At 42.1% G+C, this 25,385-nt stretch overlaps 2 protein-coding genes across 2 annotated transcripts in view; one reads left to right on the top strand and one right to left on the bottom strand.

Annotated features, from left to right (window-relative positions):
* GP6 (glycoprotein VI platelet) overlaps window positions 1-4,876 on the top strand; it is a 32,716-nt gene extending 27,840 nt beyond the window's left edge. Inside the window, exons 14-16 of the mRNA XM_023736236.1 lie at window positions 3,536-3,595; window positions 4,024-4,071; window positions 4,570-4,876. Coding sequence (XP_023592004.1) covers window positions 3,536-3,595; window positions 4,024-4,071; window positions 4,570-4,763 — 302 coding nt within the window. The 3' untranslated portion in view covers window positions 4,764-4,876. The remainder of the gene's footprint in view (window positions 1-3,535; window positions 3,596-4,023; window positions 4,072-4,569) is intronic.
* An 8,042-nt stretch (window positions 4,877-12,918) lies between these two features.
* NLRP2 (NLR family pyrin domain containing 2) overlaps window positions 12,919-25,385 on the bottom strand; it is an 18,835-nt gene continuing 6,368 nt past the window's right edge. The window contains exons 3-6 of the mRNA XM_023736235.1: window positions 20,002-21,616; window positions 17,627-17,797; window positions 16,176-16,340; window positions 12,919-13,256 (exon numbers count right to left, since the gene is read on the bottom strand). Of these exons, the coding sequence (XP_023592003.1) occupies window positions 13,082-13,256; window positions 16,176-16,340; window positions 17,627-17,797; window positions 20,002-21,616 (2,126 nt within the window). The 3' untranslated portion in view covers window positions 12,919-13,081. The remainder of the gene's footprint in view (window positions 13,257-16,175; window positions 16,341-17,626; window positions 17,798-20,001; window positions 21,617-25,385) is intronic.

Genomic DNA, 25,385 nt, shown 5'->3' with positions numbered 1-25,385 from the left:
GTGCCAACATTCTCCTTAATTGTATTCTGGTTCTTCCATTTCTAGTACTCTAGTTTCCCTGCCCCCTTATCTCTTTTTGTTTTAGAGTAATTGTTTAACTTTTGGTCTCAATAGATGTTTTTTTTTTTTTTAATGGAGCAGCATATTCATGGTTAATATCCTTTATTTTGTATGTCAATCTGTTATTTCACTGAAAGGTGACCTCAGGGGATAGTTTCAGGTCAAGGTTTAAAGAGTATCTCAGGGTAATAGTCTCAGGGAGTCCTCTAGTCTCAACTGGCTCAGTAAATCTGAACTTTTTAAGAATATGAGTTCTGTTCCATGTTTTTCTCCATAGGGGTCCATGTATTGTGGCCCTGATCAGAACAGACTGTAGTGGTAGCTGGGCACCATCTAGTTCTTCTGGTTCACTAATTTTTATTTCTAAGAAGTTCTCAGGTGATGCTGATGCTGCTTGTCTGGGGACCCCACTATGAAAACCACTGCATTAAGTTTTGTGTGGGTCACAGTATCTCTCCATGTTCAAAAACATCTCAGCTGATTCTGGTGTCCTGGATGATAATCTGCGCTTTAAGAAATAATCTGCTAGGGCTGTGGCATCTCCAACATTTTCTGTGTCTCAGTAGCAGTCTTAGGTCCCAAGAACAAGAGAATGTTAAAAAGGGCCATAAATGACCAAGAATTTGCAGATACATGGGGTTGAGGGCAGTATGGGGGTGTTACGCCAAATCAAGGCAGGGACACATAAAACAGTATCACACTATGTGTGTGCGTGTACTTCTAGTTGGATTTTTAAAACTTTATATTTTGAAATAATTATAGATTTGAAGGGTGACTGAGTGGCACAAATGGTTAAGCGCTTGACTGCTAGCCGAAAGGGTGGCTGCTCAAACTCACCCAGAGGCACCTTAGAAGATGGTCCTGGTGATCTGCTTCTGAAAGGTCACAGCCTTGAAAACCCTATGGAGCACAGTTCTACTCTGAACACATGGGGTCACCATGAGTCGGGGTCGACTTGACCACAACAACATAGATTCACAAGAAATTGTAAAGACAGAGATATTCCCATGTACCATTCACTCAGTTTCCCCCACTTAAAAAAAATACTATTTTATTGTGCTTTCGATGAAAGTTTATACCAAATTAGGTTCCCATTTGACAATTTCTACACAAGTTGTTCAGTGACATTAGATACATTTTTCACACTGTGTCAATATTCTCATTGTGTTCTGGTCGTTCTGTAGTTTCCCCCATTTTTAACATCTTATATAATTATAATACAACACCAAAACTAGGCATTTGACATTGGTATAACCAGTGTGGATAGCTGTATGTCAATTTATTGCTGGTGTAGATTTATGTAGCTACCACCACAATCAAGATACAGAACTATCCCATCATCACAAAGTGCTACCTTTTTATAGTCAGACTCATCCCCTCTAGCCTCACCATTTTTAATCTCTGGAAACTACTAATTTGTGCCCCATCTCTATAATTTAAGGAACGAGGGTGATGCATGTGGTTTGGGATCAGCTACTAACCTAAAGGTTAGGGGTTCAAACCCACCCAGCAGCTCTTCAGGAGAAAGGTCTGGCGATCTGCTCCTGTAGAGATTACTGCCAAGTACCATTATTGAACATTTTGATCAAAGATTTTACACAAGAATCCTGATCAAAAGGGGGAAAATGTAGAACAGAATTTCAAATTCTTATGGACTCCATACTTGCTGGAGCCATGGAGGCTGGATGAACCCATGAAACTATTGCCCTGAGATAATCTTTAAACCTTAAACCAAAAATATCCCCTGAAGTCTTCTTAAAACCAAACAGTAGCTTAGCTTAAGTAGTAAAAAATGTCTGCCTTGAACATTATGCTCTTTTTAAGTATTATGTATATGGGATCAAAGTGACAACAACTAAAGATGGGAAGTTAGGGGGCAGTGAGTTTATGTTAATAGGGGAGGAACAACTCAGAAAAGGAGGATGAGAATGGTTGCACAACTCGAAGAATGTAACCAATGTGACTGAATTGTACATGTGGAAACTTTTGAATTGGTGTATGTTTTGCTGTTATATTTTCAACAACAAAAAAAGAGTACAACCAAGAAAACATTAAGCTCAGTTCTACTCTGTAACACATGGGGTCGCCATGAGTCAGAATTGACTTGACAGCAAATAACAACTCTATAATTTGGTCATTTAGAGAATGTAATATAAATCATACAGTATGTAACCTTTTGGAATGGACTTTTTTTACTCAGCCCAATGCCCTTGAGATCCATCCAAGTTGTTGTGTGTACCAGTAGTTCATTTGTTTTTATTGCATGGCATGCATGTACCACAGTGTGTTTAGATCTAAATTAAAACAAGATTAATGAAACTCATAGGAAGAGAAGTAGCAGAGAACACGTCAGCTCCAAGCTCTTGTTATACTACAGACAGGTGAGCTAGACAGACTAGGCTTTGCTGAGCTGGTTCTACCATAAAGACTCCCAGAGAAGGTCCCCACTTTCAATAAGAGCTACAAACTTATTGAGGGGGTTCCGGAACTATTTAAATGACCATGTAAAAACAATGGGAAGTCCCTAATTAAGAAAATGGCCTTAGTAAAGAGGTGGGCCTCCTGTGCTCATTGGCTGGTATCAGTTTGTTAATCAACTGAGCTCACGTAGACCTGATGATCCACTTTTTTGTTTCCAGGTATATATATTTTTATTTTGTTGAGAATATACTCCAATCCAACCATTTCTACATGTACAGTTCAGTGATACTGATTACATTCCTCAAGTTGTGTCCTCATTCTCACCTTCTGAGTTGTTCCCTCTCCCATTAACAAACTCACTGCCCCCTAAGCTTCCTATCTGATCTTTCGAGTTGCTGTTGTCAATTTGTTCCCATACAGTGTTTAAGAGCATAATGCTCAAGGCAGACATTTTTTACTACTTAAGCTAAACTATTGTTTGGTTTTAAGAAGACTTCAGGGGATATTTTTGGTTTAAGGTTTAAAGATTATCTCATGGCAGTAATTTCAGGAGTCCATCCAGCCTCCATGATTAAGATATAATTTGCATACCATAAAATTTACCATTCTAACTAGAATACTACAATAATAAAAAAGGACAATAACAAGTGTTGGGGAGGATGTGAAGTTGGAACTTTCATAGAGCTAACTTGGAAAACAGTTTGGCAGGTCCTCAAGAAGTTAAACATAGTTATATGACCCGGCAACTCCACTCCTAGGCATATACCCAAGAAAATGAAAACTTATGTTCACTTAAAAATGTGTATCTGAATGTTCATAGCAGCGTTATTTGTAGTAGCCAAAAAGTGGAAGCAATCCAAATGTCCACCAACTGATGAATGGATTCACTTATTACACCATGGAGAGAAGTCCTAAGGCCTTTTGAATTTGTCTCTCCTCACTGTCTGTGCAGTGTGTGTCTGAGAAGGGGAGGGGTCCATAGAGTCCAGATATCTCATAAGGGATGTGGAACAGAACTGGAAACTACTCCACTACTTATAATCTTCCTGATTAGAATTCCCAGAAGCCTCCAGAAAACTGACCATCTCACCTATGAACAAAGGCTCCACAACCAGTGAGTAATCTGGCACTTTTAGGTCAGCAGAAAGGAATGTGAGGATGGGGTTTGCTCTTCCATCTTCTAAGGCTGTAGGCTATTAATCTACTTCACTAAACCATCTGACTTTTCCCAGGAAAGTCCTTGGCTTGAGGATAGGGAATGTGATGGAGGTGGCTTTGAGATTGGGGACGTCAACCTATGATATAAACAATATTTTCATTGGACAGGATGGGAAAACTGGCTTATAAGATGTTGAGCCACTTGCCAGAGACCTCACATCTAGTAAGTGATGGATTTGGGGTTCAAATCTCAACATCTTGAATTTATAGCTCAAGCTCTTAAATACTATGGAATTCTGCCTCCCAAGTGTGTGTGTTTGGAGCAAGGGCAGGGCCAAGAGACATGGTCCCATTCCCTCACACTGACTCTATTTTGATTCCCAGGGACATCTAAGAACACTGTCTTTTCAACAGAATCAGGCTCTCCAACTGGTAAGTGGTCCTCTCCAGACCTACTCCCCTTTCACCTCTGTCTCTTCACCTAAAGCTCTTTTCCATATAAGGAGCTTCAACTGTGATTTGGGGTTCTGGTCTGTAGGATGTTAAGGGGATGGAGGAATATCATTATGGAGCCTGGAGTTGGGCAATAAGATATGGTGGAAAGGTTGAGATATTTTAAAGAGTCAGAGGAAGAGAAGTTCCATCTCTCCCCCTATCCCTTTATAAACAGATTAGCCAAATAACCAGGTGGTGTCATATCAGCCACCAGTGGGGGGTTGTATGAGAGAAGTAATGTTACGTGAGTTGGGCTTACCTAGCCCCAACCCTTGGTAGGGAAGGGCGGGACACTCTAGTAAAGAGATTGGCATACCAACAAGGAGAGAATAGGATCTCAGATTGGGGACAGGGCTATGAGAAATCCAGGATATGGCTTGGAGTGGAACCTGGAGATGAGATTTTCTCACCTGTTCTCATCTTCCATTTATCTAGGCCCTCCACACCAGCACTACACCGAGGCCAATTTGGTCCGGATATGCCTTGGTGCTGTGATTCTAGTACTCCTGGTGGGGATTCTAGCAGAAGACTGGCACAGCCGGAAGAAACTCCTGGTGCACAGAGTCAGAGCTGTCCAAAGACCACTCCCACCACTCCTGCAGACCCAAAAATTACATCAGTCAGGATAGAGGTCAACCAAATGCACATAGCTATGGGTGCCACCATTAGAACCACAGGCACGGTCATATCTAAGAGAGGGATCATGTGAGTGTGTGGAGAGTGAGAAAGAAGGTAGAGGCTGCAGCTGAGAAAAGTAGGGTCATGTTGCTTCTTCTTGGTGGCTCCCAACCTGCATCTGCTCCATCAAGGAGTAGTGTCTATTTGGTTGTCTACATGAGGACTCTATTTTGGGGCACCAGGAATCTAGCAGAGCTTCAAGTCTCCTCACTGATATCTTGCACATTGTAGATCTCAGAAAACCCTGTCCTTTTACTTCCACCCTATTATGGGTTACAAATGGATCTCTCTAGCATTCCTAAATCGCATAGCTGACCCTGTCCTGTCTCTGTGCAAAACCCTCCCCATTTCTCCCTTGTCTTACTGTTTCACTCTTTTCCCCTTGCGCTCTTCTCTGGTTATCCCTAAGCCTAACCCCTCACCTTAACCACCTTAAGCTCCAGTCTGAGAAACCTCCTTTTATTTCTCCAAGGGGCCTGGTCCTTTCAGGCTGTCAGACATGCTATTCCTTTTCCCTGTAATAATAATAATGAACATGTCAATGGATTCTTGTCATACTTAGAAAAAAGTCCAAAGTCCTTCTAAAACCCCATTGCTGTTGATTCCAACTCATAGCAACCCTAGAGGACAGAGTAGAACTGTCCTATAGGGTTTCCAAGGCCATAACCTTTAAAAGAACAGATCCCCACATCTTTCTCCTGTGGAGTGGCTGGTGGGTTAACCACTGACCTTTTAGTTAGCAGCCAACTGCTTCACCACTGTCCACCAGAGCTCCTCCAAAGTCCTTAACCTTGTCCTAAAAGTCACTCTACAATTTGTCTCCTTGGCTATTTCCCCAAGAGTACTCTACTCTCAGCTGAGTCACTCCATTTTAGCCACAATGATGTTTTTGATATTTTTCAAATGTGCTGAGCAGGTTTCCAATTCAGGACATCTGTTCTTGTTAGCTTCATAAAGTGGTTAGATTGGTTTATACTTCTCACAGAAGTTCATGAAAGTTCTTATTGTTCTACCTCATTGCCAACCTCAATATTTTCAGACTTAAATTTTCTTTACTCCTGGGAATTTAAATATGGACTAGATCTTGTGTCTGAAAGTATCTGAAACAATAACATACACTTGGGGCTTTTATCTCCTGGCCACCAGTCATACTGAAGAACAGAGAAGGAAGGGGGAAGGGGAGAGGGAGAGTAGGAGAGAGAGAGAAGGAGAAGATAGGTACGTTAGTCTAGGATAGAATCAATTTCCTTACCTTTTCCGGCAACTAGAGCTTCATTCCTTGGGTTATGAACCCTTCCTCCATCTTCAAAACCAGTGGAATAGAATCTTCTGGACTCTGCTTCCTTCTGCTTGCATCACATAACATTCTTCTTTTGTCTATAGTAAAATCTCCCTCTTTCAAGGATTTTATCACACTTATCACCCACCCAGATAATCCAGGATATTCTCCCCATTTTAAGATCCTTAACTTAATCACATCTGCAAAAGTCATTTTCCAATATAAGGTTAACATTCACACATTCCAGGGAGTAGGGATCTGGTATCTTTTGGGGGCCATTACTCAGCCCAACAGAGTAGATACTTGATAAGATACAACTTATAAGCATCAGTATTCTCACAGTTAAAAGTAATGATTTGATCTACCCCATTGGGTTGTTGGAAGAATTAGTTGAGGATATGTGTGAATGTATGTGTACAAGAATGAATAAGACATACCAAAGAAGAATTGATACACTGAATTATGGTGTTGGTGAAGAATATTGAATACACCACAGACTTCCAAAAGAACGAACAAATCTGTCTTGGAAGAAATACAGCCAGAATGCTCCTTAGAAGTGAGTATGGCAAGACTTCATCTCACTTACTTTGAACATGTTATCAGGAGGAACCAATCCCTGGAGAAGGACATCATGCTTGTAAAGTAGAGGGTTAGCAAAAAAAGAGGAGACCCTCAACGGGATGGATTGATGTAGCGGCTACAACAATGGGCTCAAACATAGCAACAATTGTGAGGATGGCACAGGACCGGGCACAGTGTTTTTCTGTCGTACGTAGGGTCGCTATGAGTCGGAGTCAACTCAACACCTAACAACAAGTGTCCAAGAACAAGCAGATGCATATATGTGTGTGCATATCAGTTATTTTGGTCATTTTCTTGGATGCAAATTAGTGCTAAATAAAAAGTAATTCTGAACTTATTTTAATGAGTTTTAGGATTGTGTATGTCACACAAGGGAATGCTGGAAGATCAGACAGGAAGAACTATGTATACCATGGAAGAACTATGTATACCATGGAATTATATTTTCTGTAAGTAAAGTAGGAGCCATTAAAAACTTAAGTAGAACAATGACATGACCAGATAAGAGTAGGTTTGGGAAGAGAGATACTCTAACAATGAATACTCATCAGGTAGCTCTTATACAGTCCAAGAAAAACCAGAAGTGCACAATGACTAGTAAGGCAAATGCATCAATGTGATCACAAATACTTCTGTCACTTTTCTTTCCTGCACTAAATACTCCAAAAATAAGGTATTTTTTTCCTGAGTTTTGTCAGAACCCATTAATAAGTACAGCTTCATTTATGAATGCTTTCGCCTTTATTTCTTTTGATATACTTGTGATACAGGCATTTCACACATAACAGGGCTAAGTGGCTTGTATATGTTTTGTGTAAGCCAGAGGCAGGACCAAAGCTAAGACAGCATCTAGCCACCAACTAACTTATGACTGAGAAGACTCGTAGGGAATTCACCATCACCTTTGTGGGAGAAATGACTCCAGGGGGATTCAGAGAAGGAAGTCATAAGAAGAAAGTCTGTTTTTTCTGGGATCTTGGTTGTCATTCTCAATAGTCAGTTGTGGATTGCTTCCTTTGATTTCTTCCAGCAGCTTTTGCATTTGAACATCAGATCCATCCATGTTTAACCTGGGGGACAAAGAAAAAAAAAAAAAAAAAAAATCACAATTGATTAATTGAATTACAAATTCCAAATAAATTCTAAGCATAGTGCCCAAAAAAAAAAAAAAAAAAAAAAGATTTCTTCTGCCTCTGATTTTGTTGCTTCAAGGAAATTCATTCCAAACTCCCAAGTGCCTGCAAGCCTCATCCTTTAGGGCTTCACAGAGCAGGGGCCACCTTTTTTTGAATATGCTATGTTACAGAGTTCCACACTGATTTGACAGGTAAAATATCACATTAATGCCGTAATGGTATAAAGCCACATTGTGTGACTAGTTGCTTAGGTGATTTTATCATTCTATATTTTTAGTGAGATTGAATTGCCAAATCTACCTGTGGTGTAGCTCTAAATGCCTACCTAGTCTATAACTTACTTTGACAACTCTTACTTGGTAGACTAGGAGTACCAATTAAGCAGATGAGACGTATATGCTTGAACCAAGTCAAGTAAGGCCAGCTTCCCATCAACCCCTTGGCTAAAAGATACTAGCTAGCCATTACCATTTATTTGACCTGAGATGATACCAGCCTCAGTTCTATGATTTACCTCATGGTAACCACACTCAAGAGTTCCTGGGTGGTATAGTTAACGTGCTTGGCTGCTAACAGAAAGTTGGAGGTTAGAGTCCACCCAGAGGTGTCACCATAAGGAGCTCTACTTCCAAAAAAAATCAGCCATTAAAAACCCTATGGAGTACAGTTCTACTCTGACATATGTAGGGTAGCCATGAATCAGAATCAACTTGATGACAATCGGTAGCGGCAACCATATTCAGCTATGTGTATGTGGAAATGGGGCTGTGGGCAGAGGGAGAGAATAATTAAAGCAAAATATGCATAAAAATAAGTGATCAAGGAGATTAGCTGCCATGTTTCCTGATAGCAACGTAGTCCTGGTTTTGTTGACACCATCAAAAGTAATTTTTATTTTGTTGTTCGACATTCACAATATACCATACAACCTTAAGCTAGGCTTGAGTAGATTATCTTGTTAGCAATCAAAATAACTGGTTAAAATAAGAACCAAGAAGCTTCAAGACATTTTTAAATATGACCCTCTGAGATTCTGAGAAAAAAAGAAAACAAGCACAATTAATCCTTTCAGATCATGTCTTGTGTTAGAGAAGCAAAAAACAGTTCCACCATCCAGATCTGTGTTCAACTACAAGTGTTGATTCAGAAATGAGACCCGAAGGATGGAGCACACCAGAAGGCTTAAATGTATTGCTCTAAGAATGAGGTATGATGTTAGGGCTGCAAGTAACAGAAAATGGATATCATTAACTTTAAAGGGCTTATTTAGAAGGATACAGGGTAGCTGATAGACTCAAATAAGCTAGAAGACTGAATTTTAGAAGGGAAGGGCCAGGGCATATCAGCATTTCCAGGATTTATGACCCAGAAAGCAATCTCCACATGAAGTCACTTATCTTGAGACTCAAAGACCCAGAAAATAATATCTGACAGGCTGGTCTAAGGTAACAGCTTCACTGTTGTCTTTGAGGGCAGTATGCCTTGATGGAAACTCACCAATATTATCTAGATTGGGAGAGAACTCACAAAAAGATGTAAGAAAAAAACTCTAATGTCCACATGCCCCTTCTTTTGACTAGCACGGTACCTTTGGATCTGAGATTCGTGTTAAATAAATACATCATCTATCATACACAATGATGACTATTTTATGCCATCAGTGGTCTACACTGCACCTGAGAATTTTAAAAAGTTCCCAACTTCTAGGAAGAGACTCTTGGTTCTTTATAGCCATGGTAACAAGTAAACAACAGAACTCAATGACAACTTGCTTCAATGAGCAAGCAGCTGAGAGCCAGTTGGTGATAGTTTCACATATGAACTATTTCCAGGAGACAGCAGACTCACTCCAAACAGTAGGCTTCCAAACTGACGCTGGCTTCCCAGACCTCTATAACCAACACAGTCCAGACACAAACTCTTTCTAAAAGCACCTAGGAGATCTGCAGTTTGATTTTTATAATGTGACCATGGTTAACCGCCATAGCTCCCCCTCACTTACTAAATAATATGTCAGAAGTCCAAGAATTTTGGTTTCAGATTGAGTGCTGACCTCATCCTTTGAATCACCTTACCCGCCAAAGCAACAGAGGGAAGAGATGGAAGAATTATCTGAAGACCAAAATCAATAGATAAAAGCTGAACATTAATGGCAGATGCCTACAATAAACTGCTGTTTGTGTTCCCTCCGAACCAATTGTCACAGGAGAAACACTAGGAAGACTAGAAGGCTTCACGCTATCCCACTATGCCACCAAAGGATTCTGGCCAAGGTCCAGGGTGGTCAGGCTTTGGTTGCATCTGAGAGCAAATGAGAGGTCCATGCAACTGAAAGGCATGAGAGCACATCCCCATAATCTAATGGGGAAACACAAAGGTTAATTCAATCAATGCTTATTGACACTATCCTATATGCCAGGCACTCTTGAGTACTGGGAATCCAGCAGTGAACAATGAAAGCTTCTGCCCTCAGAGCATATTCTAGCCAACTGGAAACAGTGACACATGTAGCGTGCCAGGTACAAGTAAGGAATATTATGAAGGGCAACAGAAAGAGGGAGTAGTTGAAGGTGCTAGGTATGATGGTCAAGGAAGACCTGAGAGAACGAAATGAAAGAAGCATAGAGAGAGTTGGGGTAAGGATTCTCTAGGCAGAGAAACAGCATGTGCAAAGGCCCTGAGGTTATATATGATTATGATATTAAATAGAATATCAAGGCAGCCAGAGTGAGTGAGCCAGAAAGGGTCATAAGAGATGAGTTCTAGGCTTAAGAGGAGGCTGATCTCATAAGACCCTTCCACCAAAACCAAACCTGTTGCCGTCCAGTGGATGCCCATTCATGGTGACCCCATGTGTGTCACTAGAACTGTGCTCCATAGGGTTTTCGATAGCTGATTTTTGTGAAGTAGATCGCCAGACCTTGCTTCCTAGTCCGTCCTAGTCTAGAAACCCCGCTGAAACCTGTTCAGCACCACAGCAATGCATACCTCCACTGACAGACGAGTGGTAACTGCACATGAGGTGCATTGGCCAGGAATCAAACCTTGCCCTCCTGCATGGAGGGCGAGAATTCTACCACTGAAGCACCACTGCCCCTCCAAGTAACACAAATGGAGGGATTTGCTATATTGATATTTCATTTCAGATACAGGTTAAAATTGAAGTATAACTTACCATAGACGTTTCAGGTTACACACTGGTTCCTTCAAGGCCTCACACAGAAAGTTCAGTCCAGTAACTCCTATGTGATTCAGCCCCAGATCCAAGTGTGTTAGGCTTGATTTTTGTTGGAGAAGCTTTGAGAGATGATTGCAGCCACTGTCGGTTATGCCGCAGTTCCACAGGCTAGAAGTCAATCATATAGAAAAATATCTGCTGGCTTAATGTTCCAACACCCTGATTGCTTATCTCAAGTCATGGGTTTTAGACAAGCTTGGAAATAGAGGCTTGGAAATAAAGTCATGGGGTGGTGTGGTAGGCAGAATATTAAAAAAAAAAAAAAAAAAAAAAGACACCAAACCTGTTGTGTTGCCCTCAAGTTGATTCCAACTCATGGCAACCCCATGTGTTACAGAGTAGAACTGCTCCATAGGGCTTTCCTGTCTTAAAGCTTTACAGAAGCATATCACCAGGCCTTTCTTCTGTGGTGCTACTGTGTGGATTTGAACTGCCAACCTTTCAGTTAGCAGCATAAGTGCAAACTGTGCCACCCAGAGACCTGGTAGGCAGAATAATGGTCCCCAAACATGCCCTTGTCCTAATTCCTGGAGTCTGTGAATATGGTACCTTACATGGCAAAAGGCACTCTGAAGATGTGGTTACATTAAGGTTCTTGATATGGGTAGGTTATCTTGGATTATTTGGGTAGGCCTAATGTAATTACATAAGTCCTTATAAGAGGGAGGCAGGAAGATCAGAGTCAGGAGGAGGAGATGTGATGAAGGATGCAGACGGGTGTGTCACAGGGAGGCAGGGAGAGATTGATTTCAAGATGCTTTACTGCTAGCTTTGAAGATGAGGAAGGAACCATGAGCCAAGGAATGCAGGCAGCCCCTAGAAGCTGAAAAGGCAAGGAAACTGACTCTTCCCTAGAGTCTTCAGAAGGAATACAGCCCTGCCAACACCTTGGTTTTAGCCCAATGAGACCCATTTTGGTAGGTGGGGAGGTATAGGGCAACATGGGGATGGGTGTGAGAATATAAGGGGCACAGGGGTATGACTGGCGTATACATACACCTAAACACATAAGCTAAGGCAGCCAGGGAAGACTTACACCAGGGTCTGTAGTTTACAGTCGGGGTAAAGCAAACCTTCACATAGAAGTCGCACCCCACCATCCCCAAGCTCATTCTTTGCCAACGACAGGTGTGTTAGCTTCTGGTTGATGATCAAAGCAGAAGAGAGATCCTTGCAACAGGCTTCCGTAAGACGACAGTTTTCCAACCTGCAGAAGCATCACACAAGTGGTAAGATGGTGGAACACTTCCAAAGTCCAACCTTCTTGGGTGCCTCCAAATGCTAGAGTCCTCAGCTACAGTCTTTCCTATAAATTCCCTTCCCTCTCTCCTTGCTAGTGATCACAGCCATGAAGAAGAGGAAGAAGAGGACAATATGCATGGGCCATGCACCTGGGACCAAAAATGGGGACCAGGTGTTTCCATCCATAGGAGGGTCCATATGTGTTACCCAGCATGCTCTCAATTCAATGTTGTTACCGCTTGTCATGGACTGAACTGTGTCCCCCCAAAATATCTGTCAACTTGGCTAGGTCATGATTCCCAGTATTGTATGATTGCCCACCATTTTGTCATCTGATGTGATTTTCCTATGTGTTGTAAATCCTATCTCTATGATGTTGATGAGATGGGATTAGCAGCAGTTATGTTAACGAGGGAGGACTCAGTCTACAGGATTGGACTGTGTCTTGAGGCAACCTCTTTTGAGCTATAAAAGAAGTGAGCAGAGAGACGGAGGACCTCACACCACCAAGAAAGTATTTCCCGGAGAAGAGTCTGTCCTTTGGACCTGGGGTCCCTGTGCTGAGAAGCTCTTAGACATGGGGAAGACTGATGACAAGGACCTTCCCCTGGAGCCGACGACCTGAATTTGGACTTGTAGCCTACTAGACTACGAGAAAATAAGTTTCTCTTTGTTAAAGCCATCCACTTGTGGGATTTCTGTTATAGCAGCACTAGATAACTAAGACACCCCTGCTGGAATTCCGTGGCCCCAGAGCTAAAACAGAGATGCTCCACAGACGAGAGGAAAGACTTACGACAACTTCTGTAGGTAGCACCTTGGGTGCTTCAATGTTGTACACAGCAACTTCACGCCCTCATCCAATAGCTCATTGCCTGTGAGGTTGAGGCATGTTAGGGACTGGTTGATTTCAAGGACTGAGAAAACATCACCCCATTGCTGAGTGGTAGCTGAACAAGATCCCAACCTGCAGGAGAAACAGGAGCAAGTTATTTTCTTGAGAGTCCAAAACTCTATATAATTGTCTCACTCCATTATCTGGCCTAAATTAGCTGGAGTAGTAGTTATCAATGTGTGGTCCCTAGTTCAGCTACATCAGCACCTGGGAGATAGCTGCAAATGCATATCCTTAGCCCCTACGTCAGACATACTGTCTCAGATCTATTTTTGAGGCTAGAGAAAACAAACGTAAGATCTTGAATTTCTAAACCTACACCATGCAGAGACAGAAACAGAAAGTTGCAATATTGTTAAGCTTTAGAAACTACTAGAAGCTCCAGTGTCTTCAGTCATCTCAGTTAGATATAGAGTCCAGTGATATGTTTTAAGTCGCCCCCAATCACCTGGAAGACCTATTAAAACTAATTCCTGGAAGAAGCCCCAGTGGTGCAATGATTAAAGTACTCAGCTGCTAACCAAAATGTTGGTGGTTTGAACCTACCCAGAAGTTCTGCTGGAGAAAGATCTGGTGATCTGCTTCTATAAAGATTATAGTGCAGAAAATCCTATAAGGCAGTTCTACTCTGTCACATGGGGTCTCCGAGTCGAAAACTGACTTGACAGCACCTAACAACAACAACACTTCAATATGGATGACTTCTCAAATATAACATCGAGTAAAAGCAAAAAAAAAAAAAAAAAGAAAAATCTAAATTCCTGGGTCATACCCCAATAATTTGATTCCAAAGATCTGAGGTAAGGCCCAAGATTTGCATTTGAACAACTTCCCAACTGATGTAGCTGCTGTTGGTCTAGATACCACATGTTGAGGCCTACCCCATTAGGAGCCCAGTCAATCAAATTCACCAAGCGACATGGTACATATATTCTATGCCTGGAGACACCATGTGCAAATAGAACTTCATTGGAACATTAAGGATGATCAGTGTGGCCCCTGGAATTGGTGTGGGGGTGTGGGGTTTTTTTTTTAAAATATTGGTTCTGCCACTTACTAGGTATGAAATCATGTATCAGGTTACTTAACATCATTAAGTCTCATGTCCTCCCTTTCAGTTGGAAATAAAAGTTGCACCCTCATGTTAGTTGTTTGAAGCTGATAAACCACGTGAAGTACCAAGTGGAGTTATCTGCCACACAGCTAAAATTCACTAAAACCCAGCTAGAAACACTTTCTGCCCTTAGATCTGGTTCCCCTGTGTAGACTCTAACTAAAGAATTAGAACATAAGGTAGAATGTTAATAGCGTCAAAGAAAACGAGCAGAAATAGTTTATATGGAGTCTCTTCCTTTCCATTTTGGGTCTCAGTTTAATCATTGAGAAACAAGTAGGTTGTTGTTGCGTGCCATCGAGTCGATTCTGACTCATAGCGACCCTATAGGACAGAGTAGAACCGCCCCATAGGGTTTCCTAGGCTGTAATCTTTACGGGAGCAGATTGCCAGCTCCTTTCCTCCGCAGAGCAGCTGGTGAGTTTGACCCACCAGCCTTTGGTTAGTAGCTGAGCACTTAACTGTTGTGCCACCAGGGCTCCTTGAGAAACACATTAGTAAACAGAATTTTAAAGTCACAGGATGTTTTTGTTTTCCTGGTTACTCCTCATAGGTAAAGGAAAAGATGCCCATCAGTAATAGCCAAAAATGATAACAGCTACAATTGAATGCATAAGTGTTTGCATTTGGTTTCATTCAGTCCTCAAATCCTTATGAGATAAATATCCCATTTTACTAATGAGAAAACCAGTTGCTGTCCAGTCGATTCTGACTCCTGGCGACTCCATGTTTCAGAGTAGAACTACCCTTCATGGGGTTTTCAACGGCTGTGACCTTTCGGAATTAGATCACCAAGGCTTTCTTCCAAGGTGCCTCTGGGTAGATTCGAACCACAACTTTTTGGTTAGCAGCCAAGCACTTAACCATTTGCACCACTCAAGGACTCCTAATGAGGAAAATACCTAGTTAAATAGTTAACCCAAGGCCATGTCAGTAGAGATAAAGCCATAATTTGAGACCAGTTATCTTAAACTGTGTCTCCCTGCCACTACTCTGATGCAGTTAAGTGAGAGTCATTGGACTGCCATGACTGTTAATGGTAATCATCCCCAAGCAACCATGTGGAGAACTTCCCCTAGGAGAGAGCTCTCAAACCAGAAGACCACCAGGGAAGGGGCAACTTGATGTTCCTAAAGGGTTATTGGCTGGAAAAAATGATGCCACAGTAGCTGCTATTCTGAATCATGACATAGGAAGTAAGAACCATGTACAAAGGCTCTGATGGAGGGTGACACCCAGATTCCGGAAGTTTCTTTGGACTCAAGGTTGTTGGGTATGATTGTCCAGGTTGTTCAGTGTTCAAGGTAAATAGAAGCTGAACTCCATCTTATGTTCTATTCTGGACCATGTGCCATGGAGTAGTACTATGTCTAATCAGAATTAAAAACCAAAAACCAAACCAGTTGCTGTTGAATCCATTCTGACTCATGGAGACTCATGTGTGTCAGAATAGAACTGCTCCATAGTGTTTTCTTGGCTATAATCTCTTTATGCAAGCAGATTGTCAGTCCTTTCTGTGGAGGGTGGGTTCAAACCACCAACCTTTCAGTTAGTAGTTGAGCACTTAACTGCTTTCACCACCCCAGGGACACTCCCTAATCAGAATAACCAAAAACCAAACCCATTGCCTTCCCAATCAATTCTGACTCATAGCAACCCTATAGGACAGAGGAGAACTGCCCAATGGGTTCCCAAGGAGTGGTGGTGAATTCGAACTGCTGACCTTTTGGTTAGCAGCCAAGTGCTTAACTACTGTGCCACCAGGGCTCCCTAATCAGAATAAGAGACCCTGTTTTTTTCTAATCCACAGAGAAGTACTGTATAAACTCATAGCAGCTCTGTTTGGATGCTGAATTCTTAGCAATGGTGAGATGTACCTGAGGTACTGCAGGTCGCATTTTGGGTGTCTCAAGACCTCACACAACAGGGGAAACATATCATTCTGGCCACTGCCTTGAAGGGTAAGATGTGTCAGAATCTCTTGACCACTGAAAGCGAGGCAGAAATCCCGATAAGCACTGGCAGGCAAGATATTGTTGAGGCTAGAGAAAACAAAGATGAGATCTTGAGTTTCTGAACCTACTGTGCATAGATAAAAACAAGGGGTTGCAATATTTTCAAGCTTTAGAAACTATTGTTATGTGCCGTTGAGTCAGTTCCAACTCAAAGCGACTCTACAGGACAGAGTAGAGTTGCCCCACAGGGTTTCCAAGGAGTGGCTGGTGGATTTGAACTGTTAACCTTTTGGTTAGCAGCTGAGCTCTTAACCACTGTGCCACCAGGGCCCCGACAGAAAAACTATTAGAGGCTCCAACTTCTTTAGTCATCTCAAACTTTTGCAAAAGGGAAATCATAAGCAGCCCCTTCAAATGAAAGCTATTCTTCTATGGGTTTTTGCAAAAAGGTAGCTGCTGCTGTTGTTAGCTTAAGATTGAGTTGGCCCCCAACTCATGGTGACCCCATGCACAACAGAACAAAATACTGCCTCGTCTTGTGCCATTCCCATGGACTGGTTGCAGATCAGGCCGTTATGATTTACAGGGTTTAGTAGATTGCCAGGTTCTTTTTCCTTAGTTGGTTTTAGTTTGCAAGCTCCACCAAGACCCGTTCAGCATTACAGCAACACACAAGCCTCCAATGACAGAAGGGTGGCAGCTGTGCATGAGGGGCATTGGCTGGGAATCGAACCTGGGTCTTTTGTATGGAAGCAAGACTTCTACCACTGAATCACCAATGCCCCTTAGCCCAAGTGACAGTAACTTACTAATGCTCAGTTCTCAAAAGTTTGTCCCAGCATGTTGCTCTCCATCTCTCTACATCAGAGGTTCATCAACCAGGGGTGACTGGGCACCCTCCTGGGGACATTTGGTAATGACTGGAGACATTTTGTGTTGTTGTAACTATGGAGGGCTATGTGTGCTACTGGCATCTAGTGAGTAGATGCCAGGGATGTTTCTGAGCATCCTACAATGCACAGGACATTCCCCATATACCAACGGGAAATATCCAGCCCCAATGTTCAACAGAGGTTGAAAATCCCTGGTCTACATACAGCAGTATGGTTGTCATAATAAGACTAATACTGCCCCAGGATCTTGATGTCCCTTATGGTGTTCTATGGCTGTCCAAACCATAGTTTACATTTCATTAAAATTACTTCATATGATTCTCCTAGTAGACAAAGGACAGGAACCCGTTCAATTACTTGTATCCTGAGCACCTGGTTGAAGTCTGGGACAAAGATTCAAATATTGCTCCAATATTAAAACACAAGAAGCTTGGCCATGCCCTAGGGATTTTCAATCCAGCGACATTAGCTTTTACTTACACCACCTTCTGGAGATTGCAGGTGGCAGAGGCTATTTGTTCACAAAGAAGCCTCACTGAGGAGTCACTAAGGAAGCTTTGATTGATTTCCAGAAATAGTGGATTCTTGTTTGAGCCAAACATGGAACAAAGGTCCATCCAGAAAGGTAGAATGCGCTGATCCTTCTGAGATCTGCAGGGAAGAAGAGATGTCGAGATGAAGTAATTTACCAATATTTCTGGAGACAAAAACCAATTATTTGGCCACCATGGTGAAAGTATGTAGGATTCCTCTGGGCACGTACCCCTAATAACCAAACCAAACCAAAACAGTTGCTGTCAACTTGACTCTGACTCATGGTGACCCCATGTTGTGTCAGAGTAGACCTGTGCTCCATAGGTTTTCAGGAGCCGGACTTTTTCGGAAGTAGATCACTAACTAGGTCTTTCTTCCGAGGCATCTCTGGGTGGACTTGAGACTCCAACCTTTCAGTTAGCATCCAAAAGTGTTAACCACTTGTACCACCCAGGGACTCCATACCACTAGTAGATAGGTGTAACTCTAAAAGTTGAATGATTCAATATTTAATACCACCATCCCACAAATTATCACTTAAGACACATCAATGGAGAAAGAATTTACGCTTTTTGTTTATTCTAACCAAGGATTAGAATAAATTAAAATTCTAAGCACAACACTGGAAGAAGATTGAGAGCAATATACATATATATCAAAAAAACCCAAAACCTACTCATAGCACCCCTATAGGACAGAGTAGAACTGACCCATAGGGTTTCCAAGGAGCAGCTGGTGGAACGGCCGGTGGATTCAAACTGCCAACTTTTTTATTAGCAGCCAAGCTCTTAACCACTATGCCACCAGGGCTCCATATATGTACAGTTGTCTTTATAATCAGAAAAAAAATTTTAATTTTCAGGAAAATGGTGAGGGCACTTGAAAATATGGTGTATCAGAAAGTTGGAATACTGAAGGAGCCCTGGTGGTGCAATGGTTAAGTGCTCTGCTGCTAACCAAAAGGTTGGTGGTTTGAACCCACCCAGCAGCTCCATGGGAGAAAAGACCTGGCGATCTGCTCCCATAAAGATTATAGCTTAGAGATCCCTATGGGGCAGTTCTCGTCTATCAAATGGGGTCACTGTGAGTAGGAATTGACTTGGCGGCATCCAACAACAAGGTATATACCCAAGAGACTTGAAAACAGTGATGAAAACAGACACGTACACCAATGTTCACGGCAGCACTACGCACAGCAGCCAATAGGTGGAAAAAATTCAAATACCCAGCAACAGATGAATGGATAAACAAAATGTGGTATATACGTACAATGGAATATTACTTTGTCATAAAGAGAAATGAAGTCCTGATGCATGCATTACATGGCTAAAGTTTGAAAACGTTATGCTGAGTAAAGTAAGCCCATCACAAAAGGACAATACTGTATGATCAAGAATACGAACTACAGTAGAAAGGTAAATATATAGAGATCAGAGTTCAATAGTGGTTACCAGGCGAGGGCTTCAAACTGGTTTGCATTTCTAACACGTTCCCAGGCAATGTTAATACTGCTACTGGTTAGGGACCAATTTGGAGAACGGACTAGCAGAGCAGTGGTTCTCAAAATTTATTATACATAAGAATCACTAAGTGATCTTGTCAAAACGTATTTTCTGATTCAGTATATCTAGGGTGGAAGTACAAATTTTCAGCAGGGGTTCACCCAGAATGAACCAATTCGAAGCCCTGTTACCAGGGGTGAAGAGAGTAGAGTGGAGGAGAGTTATTGTCTAGGACGCATTGAGTTTTTGTTTATGAAGATGGAAAATTTGGCAGAGGATATTGGTGACGGTTGCACAACAAGATTGATGTAACTGATCTCAATGAGTTGTATATGTGAAAAATGTTGAATTAGCAGATGTGGTGCTAACAATAAAATAAATAAGTAAAAAGGCAAGGTCTGGTTACAAAGCCCCCATTCCTAATCAAAACATCATGCTCCCCACCTTGAATGTTAAGCAGGAAGGAAGTCCAGAAAGAGAAAAAATTATGACCCTAAGGGAAAGGAAAAGTAGTGAGTCCCTAGTGGTGCAAACAGTTAAGTGCTCGACTACCAGCTGACTACTAGCCAAAAGACTGGCAGTTTGAAGCTACCCAGAGGTACCTCAGAAGACTGGCCTGGTGATCTACTTCTGAAAAGTCACAGCCTCGAAGACCCTATTGGAACAGTTCTATTCGGCACGCATGGGGTCACCATGAGTTGGAATTGACTTGAAAGCAACTAACAACAACAAGGGAATAGGAGACTCTGGCCTCTGCCTAATGGAACATAGGAGGATGATGAAGATAGGCAAACCAAGAGTGAAGATGAGAACTCTTACCTCTCAGCCTGACAGCCTGATTCCAAGGAAGTATCATTCTCCAGAAATATCCCTTTTTCAACCTTCAGTGAAATTTTCTGCAAATTTTGACAATGCTTGAGGCAGAAAGAAGCATGTACGATGTCCGTTTCATTTTTCAACTTTAGGGACATTTCCTTGAAATGGGCCATTGCATCCTTCACAAACTCCTCCTCCTGAGATTCATACAGACAGTAAAAAACCTCCTTGATGCCTGTCACCGAGAAGGGTTTGTTCTCATCAGGTTTCAATTTCCATCTCAGCAATTCCTCTTTGACCTCCCTTGACACTCGGCAGCCAAACGTTGTTTCCAGCTCCCTGTCTCTCTTTTCATTCGAGAGGCCAAATAAGAAGTATCCCACCTGGGTCAGGATGGGGTTCTTTAATCTTTCTTCCTTGGACAGCAGCTTCTGCACATCCCCAATGTTCCCACTGTGGCTCTCCCTGTCTTCTTCCTCCTCGCTCCCCAGAACATAGAAGATGGCAGCAAAGAACTGCTGGACACTGAGGTGGATGAAGGAGTAGCAGCCTTCACAGTCCTTGCTCTTCTGAAGGATATTCTTGTCCAGGAAAGGACTGAGCTCAGACTCCTTCACCCCAAGTCTCTTGAGGTCTTCTCCATCAAACACAGATATCTGTGTCCATACACCCTCAGCTGCCAGGAGACACAGAGCCTTCACTGGGGCTTGGAGGCAGTGACTGGGACACCTGTCAGGCACCAGCATGAACTGGCTGCAGATGAAATGCAGGAACAGCGATGTGGTGGTTTGGCAAGTGGGTGTGGGGTCCTCCCCCTTTTCCATCTGCAGCTTCAGACAAGTATAGACAATCCAGCACACCATGGGTGCTGAGCCCATGCTGAACAAGGCTGCATTGCTCTTCATCAAGTCAAAAGCTCGCAGGGCTTGGTCCTCATCTTGGAAGTGTTTCAAGAAATACTCCTTCCTGTCCATCTCCAAGAAGCCCTCCATTTCTATGAGGAGTGGCTGTTCTACCAAGAGCCGGAGCTCTCTCAGTGCCCAGGGTCGTGTGGTAATAAGGAGAGTTGCTCTGGGGAACATTTTCCTCTTCAGCAAACTACTCAAGAGGATGGGCACTGGCTTCTGCTTCTTCCAGTCACCACATATATCACGGATCAGTGCCCCAGGGGGGACTCTCAGCTCATCAAAACCATCAATGATGATCAGGGAGTCCTGTGATTGGGTTAGGACCTCCGGAATGGCATCCTGCAACTCAGGACAGTCCTTGGAAATCAGCTCAGCACAAGTGCACGGCCCCATCTGGTTGAGTTCCTTGCAGCTGAGATAGACAGCATACTTGAATGTCTTTGTGAGATTGTCCTCTGTCCAGTCCAGTAACAACTTTTTCGCCAGTGTGGTTTTCCCAACACCAGCAGGCCCTTGAAGCACCACCGTGTCTGGAAATGGCCCTGTCAGCACTTTAGGATTACAGAATGGGATCAGCATCTTGTATCTCTGGGTGACAATATGGAAGCTTTCAATGGCTCCAGGGCTAAAGCTGCTCTTCCAGATTTGCCGAAACTTCTTCTTCAATGTAATCCTAAACTTATCCTCTTTACCTTCAGTGATATAAGGTAGGGGATGGACAGGGTACAATGGTTATTCATTAAGGGGAAGAAAAAAAAAGAAAAGTTTCTATTACATAGTAAAGGAAAGATAAAAAGTGAGATTTACAAAGAACAACCCTAACACCAAACTCAGTCCAGGGAGATATGATACCAACCTGGCTTTTTTGCTTTCCAACCCTCATTTGCTTCTAGGTTTATGGGATCATCTCCCTCTACTTGCATAAGCGCTGCAAAAAAACAAAAAACAAAATGGAGTAGGCTTGGCACAAGAATAGTCGTATTTCCTCTATCAGAAACCTGATAAAGTAGGCTCCGAAGAGTTCAGAGTCTAATCTGAATTCTTTGTCCGCATTATGTGCTGGGAGGTACAATGGCTGTGTTTGTAGAGATATGATGAATAGGGCAGATGACTCCCTAAACCAAGTGACATGTCTCTACTCTGTAGAGCCATAAGAAGAAATATGCTATCAAAACTCATCATGACACTACATTATAGCAATTGCTACACTGTGTTACACTTTTTTTTTTTTTTTTTAACACATGTGTCTCTTGTACTAGACCATGAATTCCTAAAGAACAATGTTTGTGTCTTAGCCATCTGCGAATCCCCAGTGCCAAGAATAGGTATTAGTAAAATAAAGTATGTACAATAGATACTATAGTGGGTTGAATAGTGTCCCCCCAAAATTCGTGTCTACTTGGAACCTCAGAATGTGACCTTATTGGGAAATAAGAGTCTTTGCAGATGTAATTATTTAAGGATCATTGAGATAAAAACATACTGGATATAAGGTAGGCCCTAAATCCAAGGAGTGGTGTCTTTGTAAGCGAAAGGAGAGGGAGATTTGGACACAGAAAAGACACATAGACACAGGGGAGATACACGCACAGAGAAGGCAGCCAGATGAAGACATAGAAATGGGAGTTATGCTGCCACAAGCCAAGGAACATCTGGGGCCATGAGAGACTGGAAAGGCAAGGAAGGATTCTTCCCTAGAACTTTCAGAGGGAGATGGGCCCTGCTGAAACCTTGACCTTGGGCTTCTAGCCTCCAGAGTTAAGAATAAATTGCTGTTGTTTTAAAAATAAAACTCAACCGTTGTGTAGTGCCTGGGGTCTTAAATACTTGCAAGCAGACATCCAATGCAGGGCAATTGGTCTCTATTCACCTGGAGCAAGAGAAGGGGGGACAAGAACAGGAGGAGGATATGGAATGTCTGGCTAATTGCCTATATAAACAAACAACTGCCTCCTTTGCCATGAGACCAGAAGAACTGGATGGTGCCCAGCTACGATTACTTAAGATTTTATAGAAGAATCCTGATCAACAGGGAGGAAAAACAGAACAGAATTTCAAATTCTTATGGACTCCAGACTTTCTGGAGCCATGGGGACTGGACGAACTCCTGAAACTATTACCCTGAGATAATCTTTAAAACTTAAGAATTCAGGGGGTATTTTTGGTTTTAAGACCAAACAATAGTTTAGCTTAAGTAGTAAAAAATGTCTGCCTTGAGCATTATGCTCTTTTAAGAACTATCTATATGAGATCAAAGTGACAACAGCAACTTGAAAAGATTAGATAGGAACCTTAGGGGGTAGTGAGTTTATGTTAATAGAGGTGGAATAACTCAGGAGGGTGAGAATGATTGCACAACTGGAAGAATGGAATCAACGTCACTGAATTGTACATGAAGAAATGGTTGAATAGGTGTATGTTTTGCGGTATATATTCACAACAATAACAAAATAAAATTAAACCAAAACTCAACACTTTATTGTAACTACTTATCTTTTCCACTGAACTAGAATAAGTGCCAGGAGAGCAAGACATAGATCATCACCATAGTAGCCTCAATTGATTACTCAAATATCTGAGTAGCAATACTAATGGCAAGCTACCGGTCTAAAATACCAGACAACTCCTAAGTTATCACCCAAGAGAAATGAAAGTGTCTACGCAAAGACTTGCACATGAATGTTGTAGCAGCATTATTCATAATAGTTAAAATGTAAAAATAGTGAGATCCACCAACTGGTGAATGGATAATAAAAATGTGGTATATCCATGCAATGGAGTATTATTCAGCCAATAAGAAGGACTGGCTCAATGATACATGTAATAACAGAGGAAACTACATTATGCTGAGTAAAAACAGTTTAAGAATCCAGACCCAAAGACCACATGTGTCCAGAAAAGGCAAATCTAGAGGGACAGAAAGTAGACTAGCGGTTGCCTCTGGGTGGAGGTCAGGGAGTCACTGCAAATGGGCGCAAAGGATCTTTCTGGAGTGGCGGAACTGTTATAGAATTGGATAGTGTTGATTGCTGCATAACTCTTTAAGTTACAAAAAAATCACTGAATTATACACTTAAAACAAGTGGAAGTTTATAGTGTATAACTGTACTTCAATAAAACTGAAAAAATAACACCAGGCAGACTTGAGAGACTCTTAGATTAGAAATACAACGGCAATGCTCCTTAGAAGCAGGGATGGAGAGACTTTGCCTTGCTTACTTTGGACACGTCATCAGGAAAGACCAAATGCTAGAAAAGGACATGTTTGGTAGAGGGTCATCGAAAACAAGAAAACCCCCAGTGAGACGGATTGACACAACAGTCACAACAATGAACTCGTAACATACCAACAATCATGAAGACGGCATGGGGCTAGGCAACATTTCCTCCTGTTATACACAAGGTCAGCATGAGTCAGAGCCGACTCGATGGCAACTGACAACAACCAACATCAACAATCCTAGACTGACCATCAAGTCAGCTTAGGCAAGTCGCCTACCTGCAATAGTTCTCAGTGTTCTCCAGTTATTATTAAACTTATCTGATAACCTGGACTTCCAAAATCTAAGAAATGCTATATAGTATATTTATAACTTTATAAGAGCTGGTTTCTGATTGGAGCCCTGGTGGTGCAGTGGTTAAGTGTTTGGCTGCTAATCAGAAGGTCAGCAGTTCGAATCCACCAGCTGCTCCTTGGAAACCCTAGGGGGCAGTTGTACTCTGTCCCATAGGATCACCTTGAGTCGGAACTACTCGACAGCAATGAATTTGGTTTTTTGGTTTTGGATTCTGATTTGCTCCAATGTCCAGTTTGCCCTCTATTCTTGTGGGAAAGGAGCATTCTCCACGAGACAATTGGTTGTATTATAAGTAAAGAAAATGAGATTTCAGAGAGATGGAGTTCCCAAGAGGAGTGAGAGAGGGCAGCAAGGAAAGGTATGCTTCACTTAGCTTACTCAATCTTCATGTCCTAAGACCAACCTGGCTCTCCTTCTAACTGCTCTTCTATTTCTTCTGAGTTTGAACTGTTTGGTTCCTGAGTCCGTACTATCCCTAAAGAAAAAGAAAGAGGAGAATATTATGGGCTTGTTACAAGGGTATTACTGAAACTCCTGTCTGGGAGACAGTGGGGCTTCAAGATGGCCCCAGGTCAACCACTGGGTCTCAATATTTAAACCTAGATTATGTAAAAACTATGTTAATGAGGTACTAGATGTAAAAATGAGATGTAATCAGGCCATGATCTTAGGCTTACATCTTTTTTCTCGTGTGAGAAAATGAACACACATACACACACTCCTTGTCATGGTTTGAACTACATCCCCCCAAAAATGTGTGTATCAGTTTGGCTAGGCCATGATTCCTGGTACTGTGTGATTTTCCTGTATGTTGTAAACCTGCCTCTATGATGTTAATGAGGGAGGATGGGTGGCAGTTGTGTTAGTAAGGCAGGACCTGATCTACAAGACTGGATTGTGT

Source organism: Trichechus manatus, unplaced genomic scaffold (genome assembly GCF_000243295.1).
Source record: "Trichechus manatus latirostris isolate Lorelei unplaced genomic scaffold, TriManLat1.0 scaffold00087, whole genome shotgun sequence".
NCBI lineage: Eukaryota > Metazoa > Chordata > Mammalia > Sirenia > Trichechidae > Trichechus > Trichechus manatus.
The sequence above is the reverse complement of the archived record's forward strand: the minus strand, read 5'-3'. Positions and strand labels throughout refer to the sequence as shown.